General features: G+C 41.9%; 1 protein-coding gene across 2 annotated transcripts; it reads left to right on the forward strand.

The window, feature by feature from the left end:
* The first annotated feature begins 15,997 nt into the window (after positions 1 to 15,997).
* vipb (vasoactive intestinal peptide b) lies at positions 15,998 to 18,943 on the forward strand. Of its 2 annotated transcripts, none has more exons than XM_042103385.1 (7): positions 15,998 to 16,159; positions 16,408 to 16,518; positions 16,708 to 16,818; positions 16,997 to 17,101; positions 17,260 to 17,391; positions 17,824 to 17,900; positions 18,432 to 18,943. In XM_042103385.1, the coding sequence occupies exons 2-6, from the start codon at positions 16,415 to 16,417 to the stop codon at positions 17,864 to 17,866; spliced, it is 495 nt and encodes a 164-aa protein (XP_041959319.1). In that variant the 5' UTR covers positions 15,998 to 16,159; positions 16,408 to 16,414; the 3' UTR covers positions 17,867 to 17,900; positions 18,432 to 18,943. The 2 variants fall into 2 exon arrangements, with proteins under 2 accessions (XP_041959319.1, XP_041959320.1); XM_042103386.1 differs by having other exon boundaries at positions 17,824 to 17,896.
* Positions 18,944 to 22,658: the final 3,715 nt, after the last annotated feature.

A 22,658-nucleotide genomic window follows, 5' to 3' on the forward strand; every position in this document is an offset into this window, starting at 1 on the left:
CACATTCATTGTATGTGTAAACATACTCGTCCAATAAACTGTTTTTTTTTGTTTTTGTAAACTGACTTGCTTGGATGGGGGTAACGGATTACTGTAAATGTCAAGCCGTGTCTTTGTGTGAATTCTACATGCATGCAGTCGGCATGAGCTGTATGGGAATGTATTACTGTACTGTAACTGTGCTCTTGTGTTTTGCAACTAACAGTTTTTTCGGTACTTCCGAAGATGACTCTTCATTATTACACAGCCACACAAGTCACCAAAAGAAGAAGTTCCATTAGCAGTAACAGTGTATTATATCATTAGTGGTGGTATCGGGGCACAGCGTATCTCCTGATACATGGACGAGACAGAAGGTACCGTGATTAAATAAGTTCTTTAAATTGCAAATGCTAATGTGATTGTTTTTATTGGACATACAGTAGGTTGGACAAATACTTTCCTGTTGCCATTGATGTTTTGATCTGTTGTTTCCAAGATAATTGGGGGCCAAGCAGCGAAGCTGCGAGGCAACCCATAGTGATTCTACGTATTCTTCTTCTTATTATTATAACGAAACGCTCATTTGCCATTGAACCATACAGTAAAAAGTTGAGAAATTTGGCACATTGATTCGTTACAGGCATATGTTTAATTTCACAAAGTTTGATGTCTGCACCTGGAGTGCTCTAGCGCCACCAACGTTTCAAATTTTGTATTACATCTATGCACTTACCGTACACCACATTTTGAACATTAAGGTATATTTGGAATCCTTGAACTCGACGCACCCCATGACGTCAATTTCCGCCATGTTGGATCTTCCGTCATATTGTATTTATTCAAAAACACTTAAAAGTCATCAAAGGTTATAAAGTTTGTCCGATTTTCACGAAACTTGACGCAGATGATCTTCAGACCATGACTCACAAATGCATTGCTTTTTGGAGCCATATTCAAAACCCATCGCCCGTCGTGACCAATCAAGTTTGGCGGCAAAGCCGCCAAAGAGGAAGTGAAGTGATCTCAGCAAGGCTTTCGCGTATCAACACCAAACTCAGAACAGGGTCTCAGGACCCAATTAGGAGGAGGCTCAATAACGTTGATGACTTTTGACCAATAGGTGGCGCTATAATTAGCAATATTACGTTTTGGCCTGTAACGGGTGATGTGTTTGGAATTAAAACATATTAGTGATGTCTATTAATACTTTGAGAGGTCCTTAGGCCGACACATGTCAACATGTGATGTCAACATAATTGATTCGACCGCCATATTGGACTTCATCAAAAACATTTAAAAGGCATCAAAGTGGGCTCATATTTCAGCAATGCTTTCACGTATTGAGACCAAACTTAGTATATGGACTTGGGACCTCATCCTGAAGACGCTCAATATATTTAGTGACCTTTGAACACTAGGGGCGCTGTAATTATCAACACTTTCTTGTATCGACACCAAACTTGGTATGTGGACTCGTGACTACAACCTGAGGACGCACAATAAATTTGGTGATGTTTGAGGTATGCGTATGTGTGGGGGGCTATTGGGGTGTGTGGGACAGGAGGTTTATCTGTGTATATGTGTGTGGTGGGGTGGGTGGGAGGTTAATTTGGTGTGTGTATAATGTAGAAACATTGTGTTGCCATTACAAATCCTGCTCAACTGCTTGGCCCCCTCATTGCTGCTTGCAGCTATATTTGTTGGTATGATTGTCGGTGGTTAGTTTTAGTACGTAACACTGTGTCAGTCGTAATATGAGACCCCTCTGTAAGTGCCAGTTTGGAAATGTTGTAATAACCTCAGGCAAGGGCGTAACTTTGGGTTTACTATGGGGGGGGGGGGGGGGGGGGGGGGGGGTTAAACCAAAGATCCTTGAATAATAGCTCCGCTTTAACCCTCTCTGGTTAAACTCGCGGCATATTTATTAATTTATTTATTTACTGAATAATTTTCTTGTGTAAAAGGTAACATGCTAATTTGCCATTCCTGTATTAGAAATACATTGTGATACTTTTACTGATTTAGGCTACTTAACTTTAATGCAGCTGTTCACATGACTATTTATGCCATAATGACACAGTAGTTAAATTCAGCAGCAGTGGCAGCTTCCAAGGTCTCTTATCTAGTCATCTGTGCCTCCTGGACCTGCACTGCCTGTCTCTGTGATCTCTCTCCCTCACACCTCACCCTCAGTCGCCTCTTCCTCTCTCTCCTTCTTTACTTGCTGTTCCTCCTCTGTCGCCTCCTTCTCTCTCTCTCTCTGGTCACCTGTCTCTCTCTCATCACCTCCTTGGCCATTTCCCTCTTCTCCTGATATATATATATATATACAAATCTCAGTTAATGTTCAAATGGTTTGAGAGAGGTGGTATATCCTAATCCCTTTTGGAGAATGTGTGTTCCCTCACCAAAAAGTTGGAAAGCATTTTAAACACATTTTGCCCACTTACTAGCACATTAAGATTGCTACAAAATAATAATAACAATATTATTAACTAGAATGCATTTCTGGTGGGAACTGCGAAGTGTGCTTGCTCTGGTGCGGTGACCAATGTGAGAAGACAGTGCTACGTTGAACCTGGCTTGATCCAAGGATTCTAACAGTGCCTTTCAGTGTTGGAGCAGTGGCAATTTCTCAAAAGCTCTAGGAGAGGGCTATTCAACTATTGGCTTGCGGGGTGAATGTGGTTAGTTGGATTTTACCTGCGGGCTGCCTTCAAATCTAGCCTTCATGAGGCCATCCTTAAAAATATTTTCGTTTGCCGTAACCCGACCGACCCTGTCAATTTAGAACCGACCCAAATATTTATTTTGTTCCCCTTTTAGTCCGACCGACTTGCCGGTTGTAAACTTGCGTTAATACCGACCGATTGTTTTTTTTTTACTCTAAACAACCAATACAAATGCAATAAAATAATATTTCTTTTAGTAGGCCCAAGTATTGTGAATATAAATTGCCTACATGCAAACGTGGCTCACTTAAAAAAAAACCTGTGGCGTCATCTCTACACCATTGGTTTTACGCATGTCACACTATGGCCTACGCTTCGTTTCATTCACACAAACTGATAACGCTTTTACTTGGCACGAAGTTCTGGAAGAACTGTGGCCAGATCTTTTCTCATCCCTCCTCCCCCTAGTCTAACGGTGACCGTGTCGGAGTATTGAAATTGGTTGTGGTCTATTCAGCATTTCTCAAAATATGGGTCCGCAACATGGAGACTGCTGGTCCGCGGAGTCGTGGAGTGAAATTAGGCCCGGTGCTTCATCTGATAATTTGCTGCGCAGTTGATCAAGAAACCGCGGATCGACGAAAAAAGAAAACAAACGTTTCTGCTATCGATGTCATTAAACATGGAGCCCTACAATTAAGTGGTGGTATGAGCATTCATTCAGTGCGCGTCTGCGCGAGAGAAACTGAAACTAATCGATAACGTTGGTATCAAAGCTCCGCTTCAACCTGTTGGAAGGCTATTTATTTATTTAACGAAACTTAATAGAACGACGTTGTTTTTTGGAACTTCCTTAGAAACAGAGCAGAGACTGTATAATACACTGTATAGCATTGAGTATTGTATAGTCAAATTTCAATATAACGTGGCCAAGAGCTATTGAAGCCTTCTTTCTGGGTACATGTAGATGAGCCCTATGACCCAAAAGTCTGCCATGACCGGGCCTCAGGTCAAATAAGTTTGAGAAAGGTTGGTCTATATAACCTGCATCAGAATGAGGTTTGCAATGGTGCGCCTGAAGGCACGGGTTGAAGACCCAGTCAGTTACGTCACGATATGCACATTTGTGTAAATTCATTCATTGAATCTTGAAAAAAAAAATATTGACCTACCTACCGACCCATTTTTATTTTTTTTTGGCTGTTACTGCAAACAAAAATATTTTTAAGGATGGCCTGACTAACATCAAATCAATAAAATAAAACAACAGCAGTGATTGGCTGCAAAAATAAACAATGTTGCGCGGCTTGCACCTCTCACACTGGGCTGTCAGATAACCTACAGAGGAATTGACCAATTTCACTGTGGTTTATTTACGAAATATGAAACATGACAGAGGCATTAAAATGCTCAAGCAGCTGTAACCAAGCATGCTAAACTCGACATCCGAACAGTATTCTAAGCGTTAGAGACATGGCTTGATTGTAGTAGCCTACATTAGGGAGACTAAACTATGTTTTGATAAGACCTTAGCAGAGTTAACTTGAATGCTGCAGTTTTGATAAATGCACATGCAGAGGAGAGGCAGACGGTTATTTACGAGAGAAAGCGGGGAGGGGCCAGGAAAGGCTGCATGCGGAAAAAGTGCAGCTCAATGAAAGTGATTGAATTATTTTTAAATTATTCATAGAACATAGAACATTATTGTGTGGCGGCCGGTTTTGATTTCGTGGCAGCCTGCCACAGATTAGTCAATGTATGGGAAACACTGATGTAATGTATTCCAACCCCAGCACTTTATGTCTGTTTTGAATTGTTTTGAGAGCCTATTGATGTATCTCAGAATAAAGGAATGTCCACCACGTCCAGTGTTTTGTCACATCACATGAGGCGTCGCTCCGTCGATAAAAATCACTCGTATTACTCCTTATGCTATTGTGTCATTTTGACCACTGGACTAGCCTACCTGCTTTCTAGCCTACCTGCTTTCTGCTTTCAGCAAGCACACTTATAATAATAATAATAATAATAATAATAATAATAATAATAATGTTGTTTCAATGTTTCCCAAGCAAAGAGCAAGCCTACTCACATGCACCGTCATTAACTGTGTGTATGTGTGTCAGACATGACTGATGAAGGGCTAGGGCACGAAACGTTACACGGTGATATACCATTAAAAACGCTAAGGAGCAGATTCTGGTGTGCGGATTCATAGTTTCTTTTCCACGCATGTGCTTTTCTGTCCAGCACCCATTACTCATCATTGGGATGTGCGTGCTGTACCTTTGAACTCTCCTTTTCGTCTTTCCACATTCAGTTAGCATGCACCTGTCCGCTTTCTCCAGCCATTCATCCCAGCAACTGCGCCAAAAGTAAACAATCTTTCGGCAGAGAAAGCAGGTTGGGTAATACCAAGTAGTCGGTAGGTGGGGGGGGGGGGGGGGGGGGGGGGGGTATGATAACATGATACTATCTTGCTGGCAAATGAATTAAATTTTCAGATTTTTAAAATCTGAATGATGTGATGATATTGGGTATATTAGCTGGATCTGATTTCTGGGGTTGTCATGACCCCCTAACCCCCATGCAAATTACGTGCCTGACCTCAGGCCTATAGGGGGCAAGGTGAATAGGAGTATAGGGATAATTTGAAGATGTGGATTAGGAAAAGGGGAGAGCAAAACATTGCACCAAAGACGCCACCTCAACCCTGCTGCTACTGATAAAGATTTGCTAGCATACATGCTAACTTCATCCAATATTGTATGCGAACAACGTCGACTCTTAGCATACAGGTGACTCCAGAATGGACCTTGGACACCTAAGACCTGCTCGAACCCGGTGTTGGAGTCATGTCCATTCTGGACAAAAGCATTCACTTTTGCTAACTTATGTAACAAAAGTAAGTAAGTAAGTAAATTTAATTTATAGAGCACATTTAAAACAGTTTCCACTGACCAAAATGCTGTACAGAGGATATGGCTAAAAATAGAAAATAAAAGCAAATCAGAACAAGCAAAATATAAAAGGCAAGCACAGAGAAAGTAAGCAAGACAAATGCAGAAATACAATAGACAAATAGACAGTCCTAAACAAATAAATAGCAACAGTACAGAAGACACTTGAATATGAAGAAGAGAGGAGAGAGATGGACAGCTAGGAAGCAGGGAAGGACAAGGAGTAAAGGTGGGTCTTTAGTCTTGATTTAAAAGTGGTGATGGAGGGAGACAGTCTAACATCTGGGGGCAGACAATTCCACAGACGTGGGGCTGCTACCGCAAAAGCTCTTTGCTTGAGGCGAGTGCGGGCCACAGAGAGAAGACCCTTGTCGGCAGATCTAAGGAACCTGGATGCTGAGAGGGGATGGAGGAGGTCTGAAATATATGAGGGAGCCAACCCATGCAGTGCCTTATAAACAATCAGAAGGACTTTGAAGTGGACTCTAAAACTAATGGGGAGCCAGTGTAAGGAGGCCAGTACAGGGGTGATGTGTTGGTATTTCTTGGTGCCAGTAAGCAACCTAGCAGCTGCATTTTGTACTAAGTGCAGACGAGAAAGTTGGGACTGGGGAAGACCAAGATAGAGGGAGTTGCAATAATCTAACCGGGATGTAACAAATGCATGAATTACTGTTTCTAAGTCCTTGGGAAACAAAGAGGGTTTGAGATGGGAAATAATTCTCATCTGATGGAAGCTACTCTTGATAACAGAGCTAATCTGCCTTTTAAAACAGAGCTCTGAATCAAGGATGACACCTAGATTTTTGGCATGTGGCTTGACAAAAGAGGAGAGGTGGGCTAATTTTCCTTCAATCAGGGGTCTAGCTTTAGAAGGACCAACAATTATGACCTCTGTCTTATCATCATTTAGCTGAAGGAAGTTATTATTCATCCAGCACTTAATATCCTGGAGACAATCCAGAAGAGGCTGAATGGAGTTATCAGATTTTAAGGGCAGGTATAACTGGGTGTCATCAGCATAGAAGTGAAAAGAGATGTCATATCGCCGGATGATGTCACCAAGGGGGAGCATGTATAAACAGAACAGCAAAGGGCCCAAAATGGAGCCTTGTGGGACCCCATAGGAGACAGGAGCTGAGGAGGAAGAGGAGCAACCAAGGGATACTGAGAAGGTTCTGTGTCTGAGGTAGGAGCTGAACCAAAGTAGTGCTGTCCCCATGCTGGAAAAATAGCTGGTGGTTATGGCTGAGGCACTTACAGACTATCTGGAGATGTGTGAATTAATCTGCAATACATGAGGAAGCCAAGAGTGCCTAAAGGGTACTACATACTTGACGTTCCTGACCGGTAGCACAACAATGTGATGTCAAAATGACGTAGATCTCTCTGGTGCGCCAGGATTTTGGCCGGGTAGCGCACCACTCTATTTTTTTCAGCGGAGCGCGACAAACCAGAAACCGAAAGATGGACTAGTTCGAGGGCAAGCAAGAGTTGCAATTCGGAGGACCGTTTTGTTACAGTCGTGAATTTTTAATAGTTTGATGGATAAGTTAACAAAGTTACCAGCGAGTCGCAACACATGGAATTAAGAGAAAATAATATAAAATATTAATTTTCAACCTAATGATATCTACTAAGACCTGAATAAAATCTCTTTCCACTTTATGAAATTACACAAACTCATCCAGCTGCTAGCTAGCCAGTTAACTAAAATGTTTAAATCATTCAAATTTACTTCGGGATGACTAAAGTATCTATCTATCTATCTATCTATCTATCTATCTACCTGCACACACCTTGGAAACTAGATGATAATGATGATGGTAGTTTTGAATAGCAGCAACCAAAGTCTGAAGTACCATCACAGAGGCTAGCTAGTGTTTTTTACTGCCATTGACGCCAATGCTTCTGACAGCTTCTTCTACTGTGTAACGTAGTTAGCGTTAGCTTTATTGCACTTAGTGTTGCGACCACCACGCGCTAGTATAAATGGTTACGGCACTCCCATGATGTCACATTGTTGTGCTACAGGTCGGGAACGGCGAGTATGTAGAAGCCATAAGGTGTCCCATTTTCCTCCCTCACCCTAATCAGGGTTGGCTGTAATCCCAAGGATTCTTTCACTCCCAGCCCCTTCCATAGCACTAAAGGCTCTGGTACGGTCCCGCGTCACATTTGCGCGTGTCGAAGACGTGCGTCATTTTTGCCGTGGACGTGAAGCATACTCCAACTTCTACTGTCCTGAATGCACGTTAAATCATTAAGGTTAGTGCCTGCGCACTACGGATTAACTGTGATACTCTGACCCACCAACTGGGGGCGGTACGTCGAGCCTGAAAGTAGGACACAACCACCAAAGAAGCCTGAAACGCCTGAAGAAAAGAAGAACGTGGGATGTGCGAGCACTGAACGAAGGAAGAGCTAACGAAGGAAAAAGCACCACGAGTACTTTCGCCTGTCTGCTGGGAAGTTTGATAAGTTGGCCCATCGTACCGCTCCATGTATCATCCACCAGAACACACACAGCACACCTGTTGGTATAGCTGAGAGACTTGGTGCCGCGAGGGCAGCAATATTAGTGCGATACAAAGTAAAGACATTTTTCTAAACACAACAGTGTAATGGTAAGAAAGAGTTGTGCGTACAGATGTCCTCAATTAAATTTGTATTTCTCACACCTGCCTCATACCAAAAGGTATGAACCAAAAACCTGTAATTATGACGTGTCAATAAAAGTTTTGAAGTAGCCTAACTCTTTGTGTTCATAATGTATAATGTCTCACTGTGATAATGGGTGTATTTAGAGCAAGAGGTAGCCTAGGTTATTCTTTCAATTATTATTATGATAACGCATTATTGGACTGGGCGGCGGTCATATTTTGTACCGCTCTGCGGTACATCTAGTTATAATCACTATTGATAACGCATTATATACGGAACAGGCGAGAATGCATCTCGATCAACAAGTGTTACTGGGTTTTGCCTGAACGTTGTAGATAGATACCTTTATATGGCTCTGGGTTTCGCGATTTGATTTCAGCATTGTTCAGTAATAGGTGCTAGGCTACGCTCATTTTTAAAAGATGCATTTAATCCAAAGTCATGTCAGCTCTATGCAGGGAGTAGGGCTGTCACTTTTTATTCGAACATGACGTGAAATATCCGTAGTCGAACTATAAATAAACTATTCGGTTTTTAGTGCTGTGTAGCGCATTTCTACAGTCTATGATTAGTTTTATTTTATTGTTTGCCATCTCATTCAGTGCTCTATGATCCAGGGCTCATGACCAAATCAAGCCAATATAATAGTAGCCACAACCCTGTTTCGACAATGAAAGATAACGCACAGAACGGCCAGCCTGAACGGACAATTACATCCCAACTCATCTAAAATGTGGTGTCTTGAAATACATTGGGTTCTACACCATAGATGGTAAAGTAACCGTTAAAGATAATGTTAAAGAATGTATCTGTGGATTGTGGCTTTACATCGGTTGAAGTTGACTCCATGTCGTGGTGTTTCACGTAACTCGATAGCCAGGCAAGCTGAGGACAGGCGTTCTGCTCCATCGTCGTTATGGTAACCAAACAAGTCTTCTTCTGTCTAGGTTTGTTTCTAGGTTTTAAGCGTTGTTCTTCTATGTGGTCCACCTACTGGAGGGGAGTGTTTACAGCAGTTCCATTTCACACATGCGCAGTCTATGCGTCACTTTGACGCGCGGTCTTAAATTTCGGTCGATTCAAAGACGCGACGCAAGCCGTAAAAATGACGCAATTCTCGTCACACGAGACGCAGGGACGCAGACGCGGGAGCGTACCATAGGCTTAACTTGGATTTGAATTCATATCAATGCACTACTCTTATCCAATTTACTACCCTTATCCAAACTACTACCCCTTACCCAATTTACTACCCTTATCTGGTTCATTAGGGTAAATCCTTCTAACTTTCCCGCCTCTTGCCCTGAGTCATTTTCATTCTGGAGAGAACAACATTGTGAGCTCATAGCGCACTGGTCGCTGCGACATATTTGGATGGCGAGGTCCCAATGTTGTGGTAACTTGGCACCAAATTAAAACTTGCGTAAACAATCTCGGTACCAACTGCCAACGTTATCAGTTGACCAGGCAACCATGACACTGCCACTACCACTTTCTGACAACGTCGCTGCAATGTCATGTGTTAGCTGGGAAAACTGTTGTGTTTTTTTTTCTTTTTTTTTATCAGTGACTTGTCTGATGATTTTCACAAACAAAATCCTGCTGCATGAACATGCCCCCCTAGCTGTAATAACATAGCATAGGCTCTTCAGAACATGCATGTGCAAAGCAATCAGATGAATTGGAATTCAGGCACACAACACTCCTTTCTAGAGCCCTCATGCTCATAGATTTTTTCTGGCATGTAGTCATTTCTCTCTGATTAGTGAGCTGGTAATTTCATCTTCCCTGTCATGGATTCTCTTTCCTCCTGCCCTGCGTGTGTGTGTGTGTGTGTTTGCTCTCTCTCTCTCTCTCTCTGTGTATGTGTGTGTGTGTGTGTTTGCGCTCTCTCTCTCTCTGTGTGTGTGTGTGTGTGTGTGTGTGTGTGTGTGTGTGTTCTCCTGCGCTGCTCTTTCCCAAAGGAGTCAAATCTCTCAGAGAATGGCGCGCACACGGCATCAGCATCCGTGATGAGAGATAAACAAGTGGGTCTGGCTAATAGGTTTGCGGTGATGGATGAGGAAGGATGGTTGTGGTAGAGTGAAGGGCTTCTTCAGTAATGGGTGTGACACAAAGACAAGAGAAACGGGGGGAGAGAAAGAAATAAACTAAGAGAGATTGAGAGAGAGAGAGAGAGAGGAGGGAGCATATCAAATTTGCTAAATAAAATCAGGGCAAAGTGGTGAGTTTCATCTTGAAAATGCAGTGCATGGAGAAAACATAATAATTTCAGAAACAAATATAAATATTGAGCATTTCAGGTAAAATCAATCAAACAGCTGTTGGGTTGTTTTAATAATAATAATAATAAGAAGAAGAAGAATGATAAGAATAATAAACTAATACAGAACATTAAAGAAAATAGATGTTTTCAGATGTTTTTGCATATGAAATTTGAAATTTGGGTGCAAGCCCTGACCGCCCCCCCCCCCCCCCCCCCCAATTGCCTTTGGGTCACATCTTAGTGTCTTCCCAAATCATAACATGATGACATCTACGAATCTTACCGTTTGTGGCATCACCATTTTGGTCACGCAAACATCTCCCCCCTCCACTCCAAGCACACCGATACACAGTGCTCTGAGTGAGAGCAACACAAGCGCCGTGTGTGTGTGTGTGTGTGTGTGTGTGTGTGTGTGTGTATGGCACCCACCCCAACATGAGCGCTGTGTCCCTTCCCAAAACGAATGCCGTGTGTGAGTGTGTGTGTGTGTGTGGCACCCTCCCCAACATGAGCGCTGTGTCCCTCCCCAACACAAGCGGCGTGTGTGTGTGTGTGTGTGACACCCTCCCCAACACAAGCACCTTGTGTGTGTGTGTGTGTGTGTGTGTGGCATCCTCCCCAACATGAGCGCTGTGTCCCTCCCCAACACGAGTGGCGTGTGTGTGTGTGTGTGACACCCTCCCCAACATAAGCACCTTGTGTGTGTGTGTGTGTGCGTGTGTGTGTGTGGGTTTGTGTGTGCCACCCTCCCCAACATGAGCGCCTGTCCCTCCCCAACGCGAGCGGTGTGTGTGTGTGGCACCCTGTAAATGCCAGCCCTCGCCTCTGACTGTGGCCTTTTCATGGCGTCTCCGCTCCTTGATGTGACACGGCTTGAGACATGACTTGTGAGATAAGACTGACAACTCACAGCAAAAGGGGTAGTGGTGTGTCTCTCTTTGTCTCTGTATGTGTGCGTGTGTGTGTGTTTAGGTGGGTGGGTGAGTGTGTGTGTGTGTTTAGGTTGGTGTGTGAGAGTGTGGGTGAGAGTGTGTGTGTGTGTGTATAAGTGTGTGTGTGTGAGTGTGTTTTTGTGTGTGTTTCTCTCTGAGTGTGAGTGTGAGTGTGTGTGTGTGTGTGTGTGTGTGTGCTTTAATTGTAATATACTTTTAGGTGCCCCCCCCCCCCCCCCCCAATATTCAGCTAGCTCAAAGAGCCCATTGTGTACATTTAGGATTTGTTAATTATTTATTGTTAGCATCATTCCATACCAATACTACTTCTTTATACAGTCTATGCAAACTACATTTACAAAATTAACGTATTTAATAATCAAATTATAACAATACGTCAGAGGAAGCAAAGACATTAGCGTGAGAATATTTTGTAAAACTGGTGAAACGGGTTGTGTTCTTCCTGGGGATTTTGAATTATCGCACCTGTTAAACTCTTGCAGGGACAAAATGCAGACATTTTGCTCTACACTTTTGTCCTCTGCCTCCTAGTGGATACTTCGATATGTTAAGACGGCAAAATTTGATTTTTGCTACCTCAGAGCTAACTTGCAATGCAACTTGCCATTGGTAGTTAGCTTCAGTTAACACCCGGATCTCCTTATATGGTCAAAGATGGCAGCTTTTGGTTCCTTTTTGTAGGCAAACCTCAGAGGTCTATGTTGACTCAATGGTACGGCCTTGGTGCTACAGTCAACCTTCCCTTCCCCGCTACACCCTCATACACGCACTGCTCATCTTCTTCTTCCTGTGAATCAGCTGATTACAATGACAGGCATGTGTCTGGGGTGTGGATCTGGACGGAGTCAGCCAAATCCAGTTATGATGTCACTTCCACCCCAGTTCCACGAATGACATATATACAGTACATGTACATTCACTGGGTGAAATCAGTTCCTGCCATTCTATCATATGTACAAATTCATGAACCCATGTGATATGTGTATATGTTTTATTTCAAACAATAATGTCTAACAATAATACTGTTTTTCTCTTTTTTTTGTGCCATTCTATCTTATGCCTTTGAGTGCTGAATAAGCATTACAACATTACATCACAACAAAACAACTTGGTTGTGCAACATCTGCATTGGCTTTCTACTGGAGGTAAAGGGAGAAGTGAAAAGGCAGTGCATTCTTTCTCATAAATAATGACCAATCTCTACATCTGCCGTTTTTTCATTTGTATTTCAGAATTATATGGTGTTCTACAATTGTCACGTGTACAGTAAGTGGTGGGTCAAGAGAGGATTATTGTCAGTGCTTTCCTGGCAATTCTCTGTAATGAGGTCTCTACACTTAACTGACATCATATCATCTCTACACTCTCTTCCTCCGTCGGTGATATAACCATTTATCATACCATTTTCAAGTTTTTAAACACGTGATTATTTTGGAAAACAGTGAATGATACTGAGTGAGTGATAGAAGGGGCCATTTTGAGCATTTTTGCATATATTAGGGGCATTTTTCCAAGTAATTTCAGTAGTACTGCAAATGGGTTTTTGTTACTTGATTAATCTTTACTCAGTCAAAACAACACAACGACAATTTTATTGATATTACCTGAGATACACAATTAAATAACATTTAAAATGGATGGTTTTCAAAAATGGAGATATTGTGTTTTGGAACCAAACTCTTCATTTGTTTTGGATCATGGCTACAATTTCAAAATCTTTTTTCTGTTTTATGTCAGACTCTAACTGCTCCGTGGGAGTGCGCTGCTTGAAAAAGTTTAGTCATAGTTTAGCAACGACCGTCGGTAAAGGACAAAAGTTGAGCGAGATCGTTTTGAGTGCACACTTTCTGTAGTTAACGATTTTGAGATACACATGCAAGTGGCTCCATAGGTTCTGATATATGGCAGAGTTCTGTGAGGGACTAGGGCATGCGCTTTCTAACAGTTCGCCTACACTACACCCTCAAGGCCCATTCATCTGCAGGGAAAAACCTTGAAATTTGGAATAACACTTTCATTGAACCCTGTCGAAGAAAACCTTGACATAAACGCATCACACTACATATCCAATCTGTGTTAGTCACCATGACAGTTGATATGACTAGTAAGATGTCATGTCAGTTGTGTTAACAGCTCTTTACTGATGACGAACACATGACAGTGATACTTCTGGTGAAATTAGAGTAATCGGCAGAGTAAAGGGTCAAAGTCTTGATATGTGCTACACAAGAACTAGTCTTAAGAGGAAAATATTTTCCAAGAGGTGCTAAAGATGATAAGAAATCGATTGTGTGTGTGTGTGTGTGTGTGTGTGTGTGTGTGTATGTGTGTGTGTGTGTGTGTGTGTGTGTGCATTTGCCTTTGTGTCCCTGTGTGTGTCTTCTGAGTGACCTCAGAAATTAGCCATTACACCAGAGAGAGGGGCTGACCATTTCATTATTCCCTGTCATTTCCTTGTCCAGTCATTCAATCCCATGAGCGTGCTCTCAGGAGGGTCATTTGGTATGCACACAGGCCACCATTACGGCCTGACTCCAAACCCAGAAACCTTACCAGGCCACTGTCCCTGCCAAACGAGGGCTCTGCCGCGACTGGACAGCATCTCAATCTGTCCCCTACCTCGACTGTAATGGATTTCAAGTTATTTGATTTTGAACAGTAATTAATGGCATTGCCTGGATTTTGTGCTGGCGTTTCGACAGCAAACAACTTGGTTGGGTAGTATACAGGACACTGTTTGTGCAGTAACAAATGTGAATGGGAATGTTCTGTTGGAATCAATATTTGTTTAAACTGCTTATTTTTGACAAGTAGTGTTCTTTGATGCTAAAAGATGTAACCCTTCAAATCAAGATACTGATGATTCTGATGAGGACGACATCAAGGGGCTTCATGTTCTACATCCTGAGGTGTTTTAACAAAAGTGTGAATGGTAAATAACATAGAGACTATTGAAAATGTCAGTCTCGCTGTCATTTAATAAATGTCATTGCACAGTAATAACAGTCCGGACAAAGCCGGATGAACCCCTCCTCAGTTCATCCCAGCTGGAAACCATTTAAAGTTCCACTTTTAGGCTTTTTTTTATTTTCTTCTACAAGGCACTCTTCGGCTTTGAATTTGTGTTTTACTGTTGTGTGGATATAGGATTTTTTTTAGACCTATAGATTTTTTTTGCCTTGCCTCTGCCTGCCCATACAGCTCAAATTTGCTGTTAACTGCAAATATCCAACAATAAATGACATGACTGGAAGCAAGTCTAGCTGGTCGCCCACTCATTTCAGTTTAAATTAGTCTCATCGCATCGCAGCCTCCATTTGAAGAACATTTGCTTTTTTGTTTAAGTATGCCCCTGGATCTGTTAATGATCCTGATGGAATGCAACACACAGATATACTTCAAGTCACCAAGTAGAAAAGGAAACAAGCATTGGTCATTTCTTCATATTTCCAATACACTTGAACTTGATTTTGCGATTTTGTTTATCATGATAAACCTTTATGAAGAGCTTATAATGGCTACAACAATGGGATGCCTTTGTGATTACATTATGTGAATATCTGTTCCAGCATATGACTAACCATTGGTGATGTGGGTTTAGGTTGAGAATCACACAGAACTGCTTAATTTAAGATGCTCTCTGGTATTAAGATATGCCTCACATAATCTGATTTGCAAACCAGAATCTCTAATGCAATTTGCCTGGTGACCACTGCATACAACACTGTGTGTGTATAAGTGTGTGTTTGTTCTCTCTCTCTCTCTCTCTCTCTCTCTCTGTGTGTGTGTGTGTGTGTGTGTTTGTTTTCTGTGTGTGTGTGTGTGAGAGAGAGAGTTGAGGGATTGATGGGGGGGGGGGGGGCACACTGGTGCTATAATGATGAAGACTGGCACAAGGCTAATGAGGGCCAAACTGATTTACTCGAACCCTTCCAGATGATCCAATGTTATAAGACAGACTCCATGCAAAGCCCAAGAATGGAGTTGAATCCTCTGGGACGTACCGAGCCCTTTTCTGCTAAATTAGGAAGCTAGGAACTATTTTCAGTCTTGGTTGGGCCATTTTGCATTAGTAGCCATTTTGCTTCACTCTGAAAGAAGCCAAAAAAAGACAGATGCAACTATACCCCCCCCCCCCTCCAAAAAAATAAATAAAATGAGTCCTGCTTTCATTCAGTTTGTTGATGGCCACATTGGCATGTGTAACCATTCCATCGATTCTCATACACTTATACCTTATGGAGAACTCTTGAATTCTCAATTAATATTTGCTTTCTGCCACAAATAAGCATGTCACAAATCCACACCACAACTCAATGAGTCAACGTGCGTTTTGCGTTCTTCGTTTTAAAAATGAATTTCCACCCGGTCTTACGCATTAACCACCGGTGACGAGGGAGTGTATTCTTCAGGGATGCGTCATGACGCACTGAGAATGAAAATTTGATTGCCCTTCAGTACCGGTCAGATATTAAGATGTATAAAATGCGACCACAGACATAGCGTTGGCAGTCGAAGACACTTTGGAGTTCGTAAGAAAATTAAGACCTCACAAACTAGAGATTTTTTTTTTCGGTAGGGGAGTACACAGACTGCATTTCAGAACCTTGGAGAGCTCTCGCGGATCGCTCCATCTGGGAACAAGTGTCTTAGCTGATAATTGTACGTTAGATTTGCATTGACTGTGGCATTTTATCACAACCACTGCAAATTCCAACATTCGTTATAATTTACATATAGACAAGCTTCGTAGAGAAGAAAAAAAATTGCATTGTATTTTTATTCGCAGCTTTCTTGTTGATAAATTACGCTTTTGAAGACGATAGAAAAGAAAAACCGATCTACATCTTACAATCGTATACCTTCTTAGGAAACCATTCAGTGCTGTTTTTTCTCTCTCTCACGTTTAGCACAACTATGAGACAAATAAGCGCATCCCAACCTCTGGTCCTAGTGGTACTTCTGAGCGCACTGAGTTGCAAGACCCTGGGTCTCCCGGCTCTTTCCATCTCAGCGATGAGGTAAATTGATATCTAGTTATGATACACTTTACATGAATCCGTTGTTGACTGTTTTCCAGTGTGCACATAATGGATCTGGTAAAAGTCCGAAGCAGAGGTGTTTATTTCCAAAGGTCGTGTATATATCTACAGGCGAGGTGGTGTGTGCGTTATCGCTTGATATCCAAGTTCCCTTGTGTATTTGTTTAGATCAGAAGATCTTGACGGAGATGGGAGTGACAGCGACCTTTCCAACAGTCCGTCAGCACAAGACTTAGAGAGCTATAAACTACTTTATGAGATTGCAAACACTATCGCAAGGTATTGTATGACATGATAGACAGTTTAATGCATTTCATTGTTTTATTGTGTGATTCATTCCTACCGTTTTTATTTATCCAACGTTCATGTAGCCTGCATAAAATACTAGTCTGTCACAAAAAAAATGTATTTGTACATGTTATTGTAATCTGAGCCATTGTGCATTTGTGATTTGTAGACCAAGAAGACACGCAGATGGTCTTTTTACTAGTGGTTACAGCAAACTCCTCGGTCAGCTTTCAGCCAAAGAATATCTGGACTCCTTGATGGGGAAGCGAATCAGGTAGGCTACTAATCATTAGTCGGTTGATCATCTAATGAAGAGAATGTAAACGACACCGTGTTAACAATTAGCCTAATCATTGCAAAACAAATAATTCCATCTGTATGCATCCACAACTACGAGGCTAAGTTCTAACTGGTGTGATTGTATCTTTGTAGTGATGACCTCGATGATGAACACTTGTTAGCAAAGCGTCACTCGGATGCGGTCTTCACCGACAACTACAGTCGTTACCGCAAAGAAATGGCAGTGAAGAAGTTCCTCAACTCCGTCCTGACAGGGAAAAGAAGGTACAAATTATTTCGAGACTTTCAAGCATTTTGTTGAGCTGGGTTTCAGCTTTAGAGAGTAGACAATGAAGACAAATCCCAGTCGTTTGCTCATTCTTAAGTGTAAACATGGAACAAAGGGTAGCTTTTTTATCGGTGGCTTTTGAACTCAGTCTTATCCCATTGGCGAACGTTAACTAATAAAACATGTTTCATTAGTTTATTTTATCAGACAGATTTAATGTTTTGATGATGTTTTAAGCCCCCACCGTCGACTTCAAGGCTCCTAACCAACCTTAACCCTAACCCTTGCCTAACCCTAGTGCCTACCATGCAGCGCTGCCTGGAAGACTACGTTAGAGGAAACATGCATTGTGAATAGTGCTGAAAACACACTGCCTAATGATATGCAAAGGACGCGCCCATTCATAATTGTGTCTTTTTCTCTCGCAGTCAAGAGGACTCTCTCTCTATGCCCGAGGAGTCGATCATATGATGCAGCAGGTTCTTAAGCCATCGTCCCAAAGTAGGTGTGTGAGTATTTGGCATTAGCTCTGTGTCTTACCTCATTACACTTATACCTTTATGGGTCAGCATGTGCTCGCCAACACAGTTATGCGCTGTCGCGTTTTATTAATGTATATGCCCGTGCACAATGTTGAAAACGTATGTTAATTACTTAGAATCGATTTAGTTTTTATTTCCCCTTCAATTTTCTGTAGAAAATACAGGATGTGCCCTTTTACCTGCATATTCGGTGGCATCGCTGGCAGCGCGCTAAGTCAAAACATTTCAACAAAATATATCCAAAGAGGACAATGTGTGTTTCATACTGTATACCCTGCGCCACATGGTTGAGCATTAGATCATTCTAATGATCGGATTAACTAATGCTGTAAGGCCGATGATGGGAATATGCCGAGGTTGTGCGTAATGGCGCATGGCGCATGACGTATGCCATTTGTTTAATACGCACAGATCCAGATCCTCGATCAGTGCTTTGTTGGTGTGAGTGTAACGAGCTTAGCATATCCATGACCTTCCCGTATCTTCTCTTCTAGACATAGTGATGCATAGCAGCGGTTTTATTCCTCACCAAGACGTGCCCTCAGTCGGATGCCAAACCTGATGTTTACAGATGCCATTGCCAACACACAGCAAGCAACAATATTTGCCAAACTACCAGTATGCTCTATCATATACAGCAAGCCATCGGGAGGTGCAGAAGAAAACATATTTATATAAATATTTCTTACACTTGCAGTATGTATCCAGATGTTGTTATCTATCTAAAGACACTAACAAATTGCAACAGATATTAATGACGATGTCTCTGCACTACATGAGAGACTATCTGAATGTGAACTTGCAAACTTGCAAAAACATTTTAAAAAATAATAAAATAATAAAGCAATGAATTCGAATGACGTTTTTAACTATGGCCTGCAGTCTTAGTTGTTACAGACCAGTAACAACATTCTATTGTTACAGACTAGCTTGTCTTAAAATATACCTTAATGGAGTTTGGTTTGTTGATGAATGTATTTAAACATGTACAGATAAATAAAGTGGACAACAAACACTGGGTGATATGCTGGCACATACACTGCCCACTCCTCCGCTTTACTATAGTTAATAGTTACTCGGCGCGACTCTCTGCGACTCTCTCTCTCTCTCTCTCTCTCTCTCTCTCACACACACACACACACACACACACACACGCAGAGAGAGAGCGAGAGAGACTAACCAAAACATACCAGGGCGCAAGAGAGACAAACAGACATAGAGAGATGTACGCACACACTTAACTCAGGTGGCCAGATGGGGAGCTGCAGGTGACTGCGGAGGAGGTGTGTTGCAAACTTTACTGGGAGTGGGGGACACAAAGAAATGGCAGTTGTATGTCAAGACATCCCCCGGGAGTTTCTCTCCTGTGGGTCTGTGCGCACGGCACGTCTTTGACATTTACCTGTGGTGTTAACGGTGCAGATGCTCCATGCTCAATAACAGCAGTTGAAGGGGTTCTGAGTCTGAGATCTTATATTTCTGCAAATAGTGATTCTGAACATAAGTAGCACTAGGTGCAATCTCATACTCATTTTTTTTATTTTGATAATTTTGTCATTGCTTATTTTGACATCTCTGGGAAGCATGATATATTAGTGTCACTACTTTATGTCGTACAGCAGAGGGCGCGCGTTACAACTGAATCTAAAACATGATCAGACCCGTGACAAGATGTTCATGAGCTGCATTACTCACGGTACCGAAGAGAAAATTGTTTGCGTGACACCAGCTAGAGCGCTTTGTTTATTCGTCTCTTTTGCCAAGCAAACCTGGAATATTCTCATTAACACATTTGTGGTAAGTTATTAGTTGACAAAACCCCGAATATGTAACGTTTCTCGGCACATATAATGTGAACCCCTTGAACAGTTTAGTTTTGTTGTTTTATCATGAATTTCTTATTTTATCATTACCCGTTTTTAAATATGAACTGTCAGGTATGTATATGTATCACATGCATGGACTTGTTCAGAGAGAATTGTGTGAGAAGCCAAAAAATCATGAAATAATGAATGTACAAAAGTAAGGGAACACCCAGCTGCACAAGGAAAAGAGTAGCACTGTAGGCTGTCAAATGCAGAGCCGGACAGTATACGGAGTACATTTACTTGAGTACAGTACTTGAGTACAATTTTGAGGGATCTGTACTTTACTCGAGTATCATTTTTGGAGTACTCATGACTTTACTCAAGTACATTTGAGAGGCAAATATTGTACTCTTTACTCCACTACATTTATATCCATAACCGTGAGTACCCGTTACTACTTCTAAAAAAAAGGAAAAAAATAAAAATCTCGGAAACCCTCGATTTGTTGTTTCCCTCTCAAACGTGATTGGATTGTGCAGGCACCACTGATTGGGACAGCCTATCAGCAATCGCCTTCAGGTTTCCCAAAGTCAACTCCATGGTCAGATTTAGGGCCTGTCCACACGGAGACGCTTTTTAGGTTAAAGCAGAGGTTTTGCTTCGTCTTGGCCGAGCGTCCAAACGAATCCTGTAAACGCACTGCCCGAAACCGCACTTTTCTGAAACCTGGTCCCAGAGTGGAGAAATCTGAAACCGTAGCCCGTTTGAGTTTGTTTAGACAGCGAAACCGCACATCCTGCTTGCGTATCGATGATGTCATCGTCACACCTCAGCTGCCCTGGACTTGCACTTATAGTATTGCCTAACAATACTAGTTTTCATACATGACATTACCTACGATTACACTCCGTTAAGATAAATATCACAACTGATGCTGCGCAGCGCCGATAGCTTATGACTTGGTGGACTGAACACTGTTTTTCCCGGTGTTTTTTTATGCATTCTAGCTACTGTCAGTGACGCGAGAGAACTTAAGTTATTAGGAAAGTGCGGTGTAAGTTTAGGCTACATTAATTTGTGCGTAGTGCCAGTGTCATTCATTTATTTTACATGTCTTACAACACATATACATGCACAGTCGAGTGAAATCAGATATAAGCATACAAAGACGTTTAGAACTCACGTTAAGCCGATGGTAGCACACTGAATGCGAATGCACGATTTGATGCAGGCAAAAAAGTATTGACTGTTACTAACGAAGGTTTTATAGCAATATTATAAATGTGGCGACAGAATAGCCTAGAACTTGGGTAAGCCTTGCATTTAGTAGCCTAATTGCGGTGATAGCCAAAACTAATGTGAATCACGGACTATCCTACAACCAAAGAAAGTAAAGGTGATTAGTAGGCCTACCTGCGTTAGCCAAATAAAGGACGGGACTGCACCCTTCACAAACCGTAAAATAAAGTTTATTTGTTTTACAGTTGGCTACAGTTGACAGTTCACCATCAGTCCACACAAACAATTCTGGTTTCCTTGCACTAGCCATTTCGCCGTAGCCTATTCTGTCTGTTTTTAAAGTGCAAGTTTTGCAAGTTTTGGTGAATTTCTGTAAAGACACAGTGCCACCTATAGGCCTGGGGTATGAAGTAACGTGTTGAGTCGAGTTGAGTTGTGTTGAGATGGATCCGTTTGGACGCAAATATTCTTGATACGGTTCCAGGGAAGATGGAGGAAAAAAAGATCGGTTTGGTACGTGTGGACTAGGCCTTAGATAAGAGACGAAACCATGGATGAAACAATGGATGAAGACGCAGCAGGTCCATCCCGGGAATGTGCCAACCCGTCGCCCCACCTCGCCAGACTATTTAAATTTTCTGAACAAGTTAATGATAGTTTTCGCTTAAAGTGTTTCAATTACAAAATAGTATTTTGTATTTGAATTACGTACATTCTCCAAGGTATTAACATTAACATTTTTCATAACTCAATGTAGGACGTTTCTGTACATAAATGTAAGCACTGTGGCAGTAGTAATGCAATATTTAGAAAATGTAGGCTATTCTTGTACTCTTGATACTTCAGTACTTTTAAAAACAAGTACTTCAGTACTTTTACTTAAGTAGACATCTGACTGTTGTACTTGAGTAAAACTTAGCAAAGGGTATCTGTACTTTTACTCAAGTAATGAAGCTGTGTACTCTGTCCGCCTCTGGTCAAATGACAGAGGGTGATTGTCGATCAAGTGTGTGCAAATCTGTTGGGGCTCTGTCCAGTTCGACGTTTAGTTTTAGCTAATAGCCGTCAGTGTGCAGAGGACGTTAGCTGTAGCAAGGTATGGGTGGCATACTAAACCTGAAATTGAAACAGCTGAAAGTTACACAGTAGATATAAAGGCTTTTCTTAAATGTGATGATGCCCCCATGCTATTTTGTTTCTCCATTATAGGCTATTCAATATTATAATGTGAGATGTCCAAAAAGCAATCCACCAAAGATTACAGAGAGCAAAGTGATGAACTGAAAATTGGACTTGATTTGGGCAATAAAAACAACAGTCTGCTTTTTTTGGTGTCTCTCAGACTCGAATCAAAGTCCTTTTAGGTAAGTCTCTCCACTCGGCAGCCATATTGCAACGCTTTTTGGGCACTCATCGGGCATCCTATTCGGCAGAAATGCGCGTGCACAAGGCTTCAGACACCAATCTTGCTCCAGCAGCGAGTTCACAACACATGATTGGCACGATGTCTTCACAACACTCCATATGATCGGCTCAATGTATTCACATCACACCACATCATTGGCTCAATGTATTCATATGTCAACGTTTTGCCGAGGAAGGGGTGGGATATGTGTAGACAACGGCCATATTGGCGTTACAAACTAGCCCCATGCATTTGGAGGATTTTTTGAG

The sequence above is a fragment of the Alosa sapidissima genome, chromosome 9 (assembly GCF_018492685.1).
Source record: "Alosa sapidissima isolate fAloSap1 chromosome 9, fAloSap1.pri, whole genome shotgun sequence".
Classification (NCBI taxonomy): Eukaryota; Metazoa; Chordata; class Actinopteri; order Clupeiformes; family Clupeidae; genus Alosa; species Alosa sapidissima.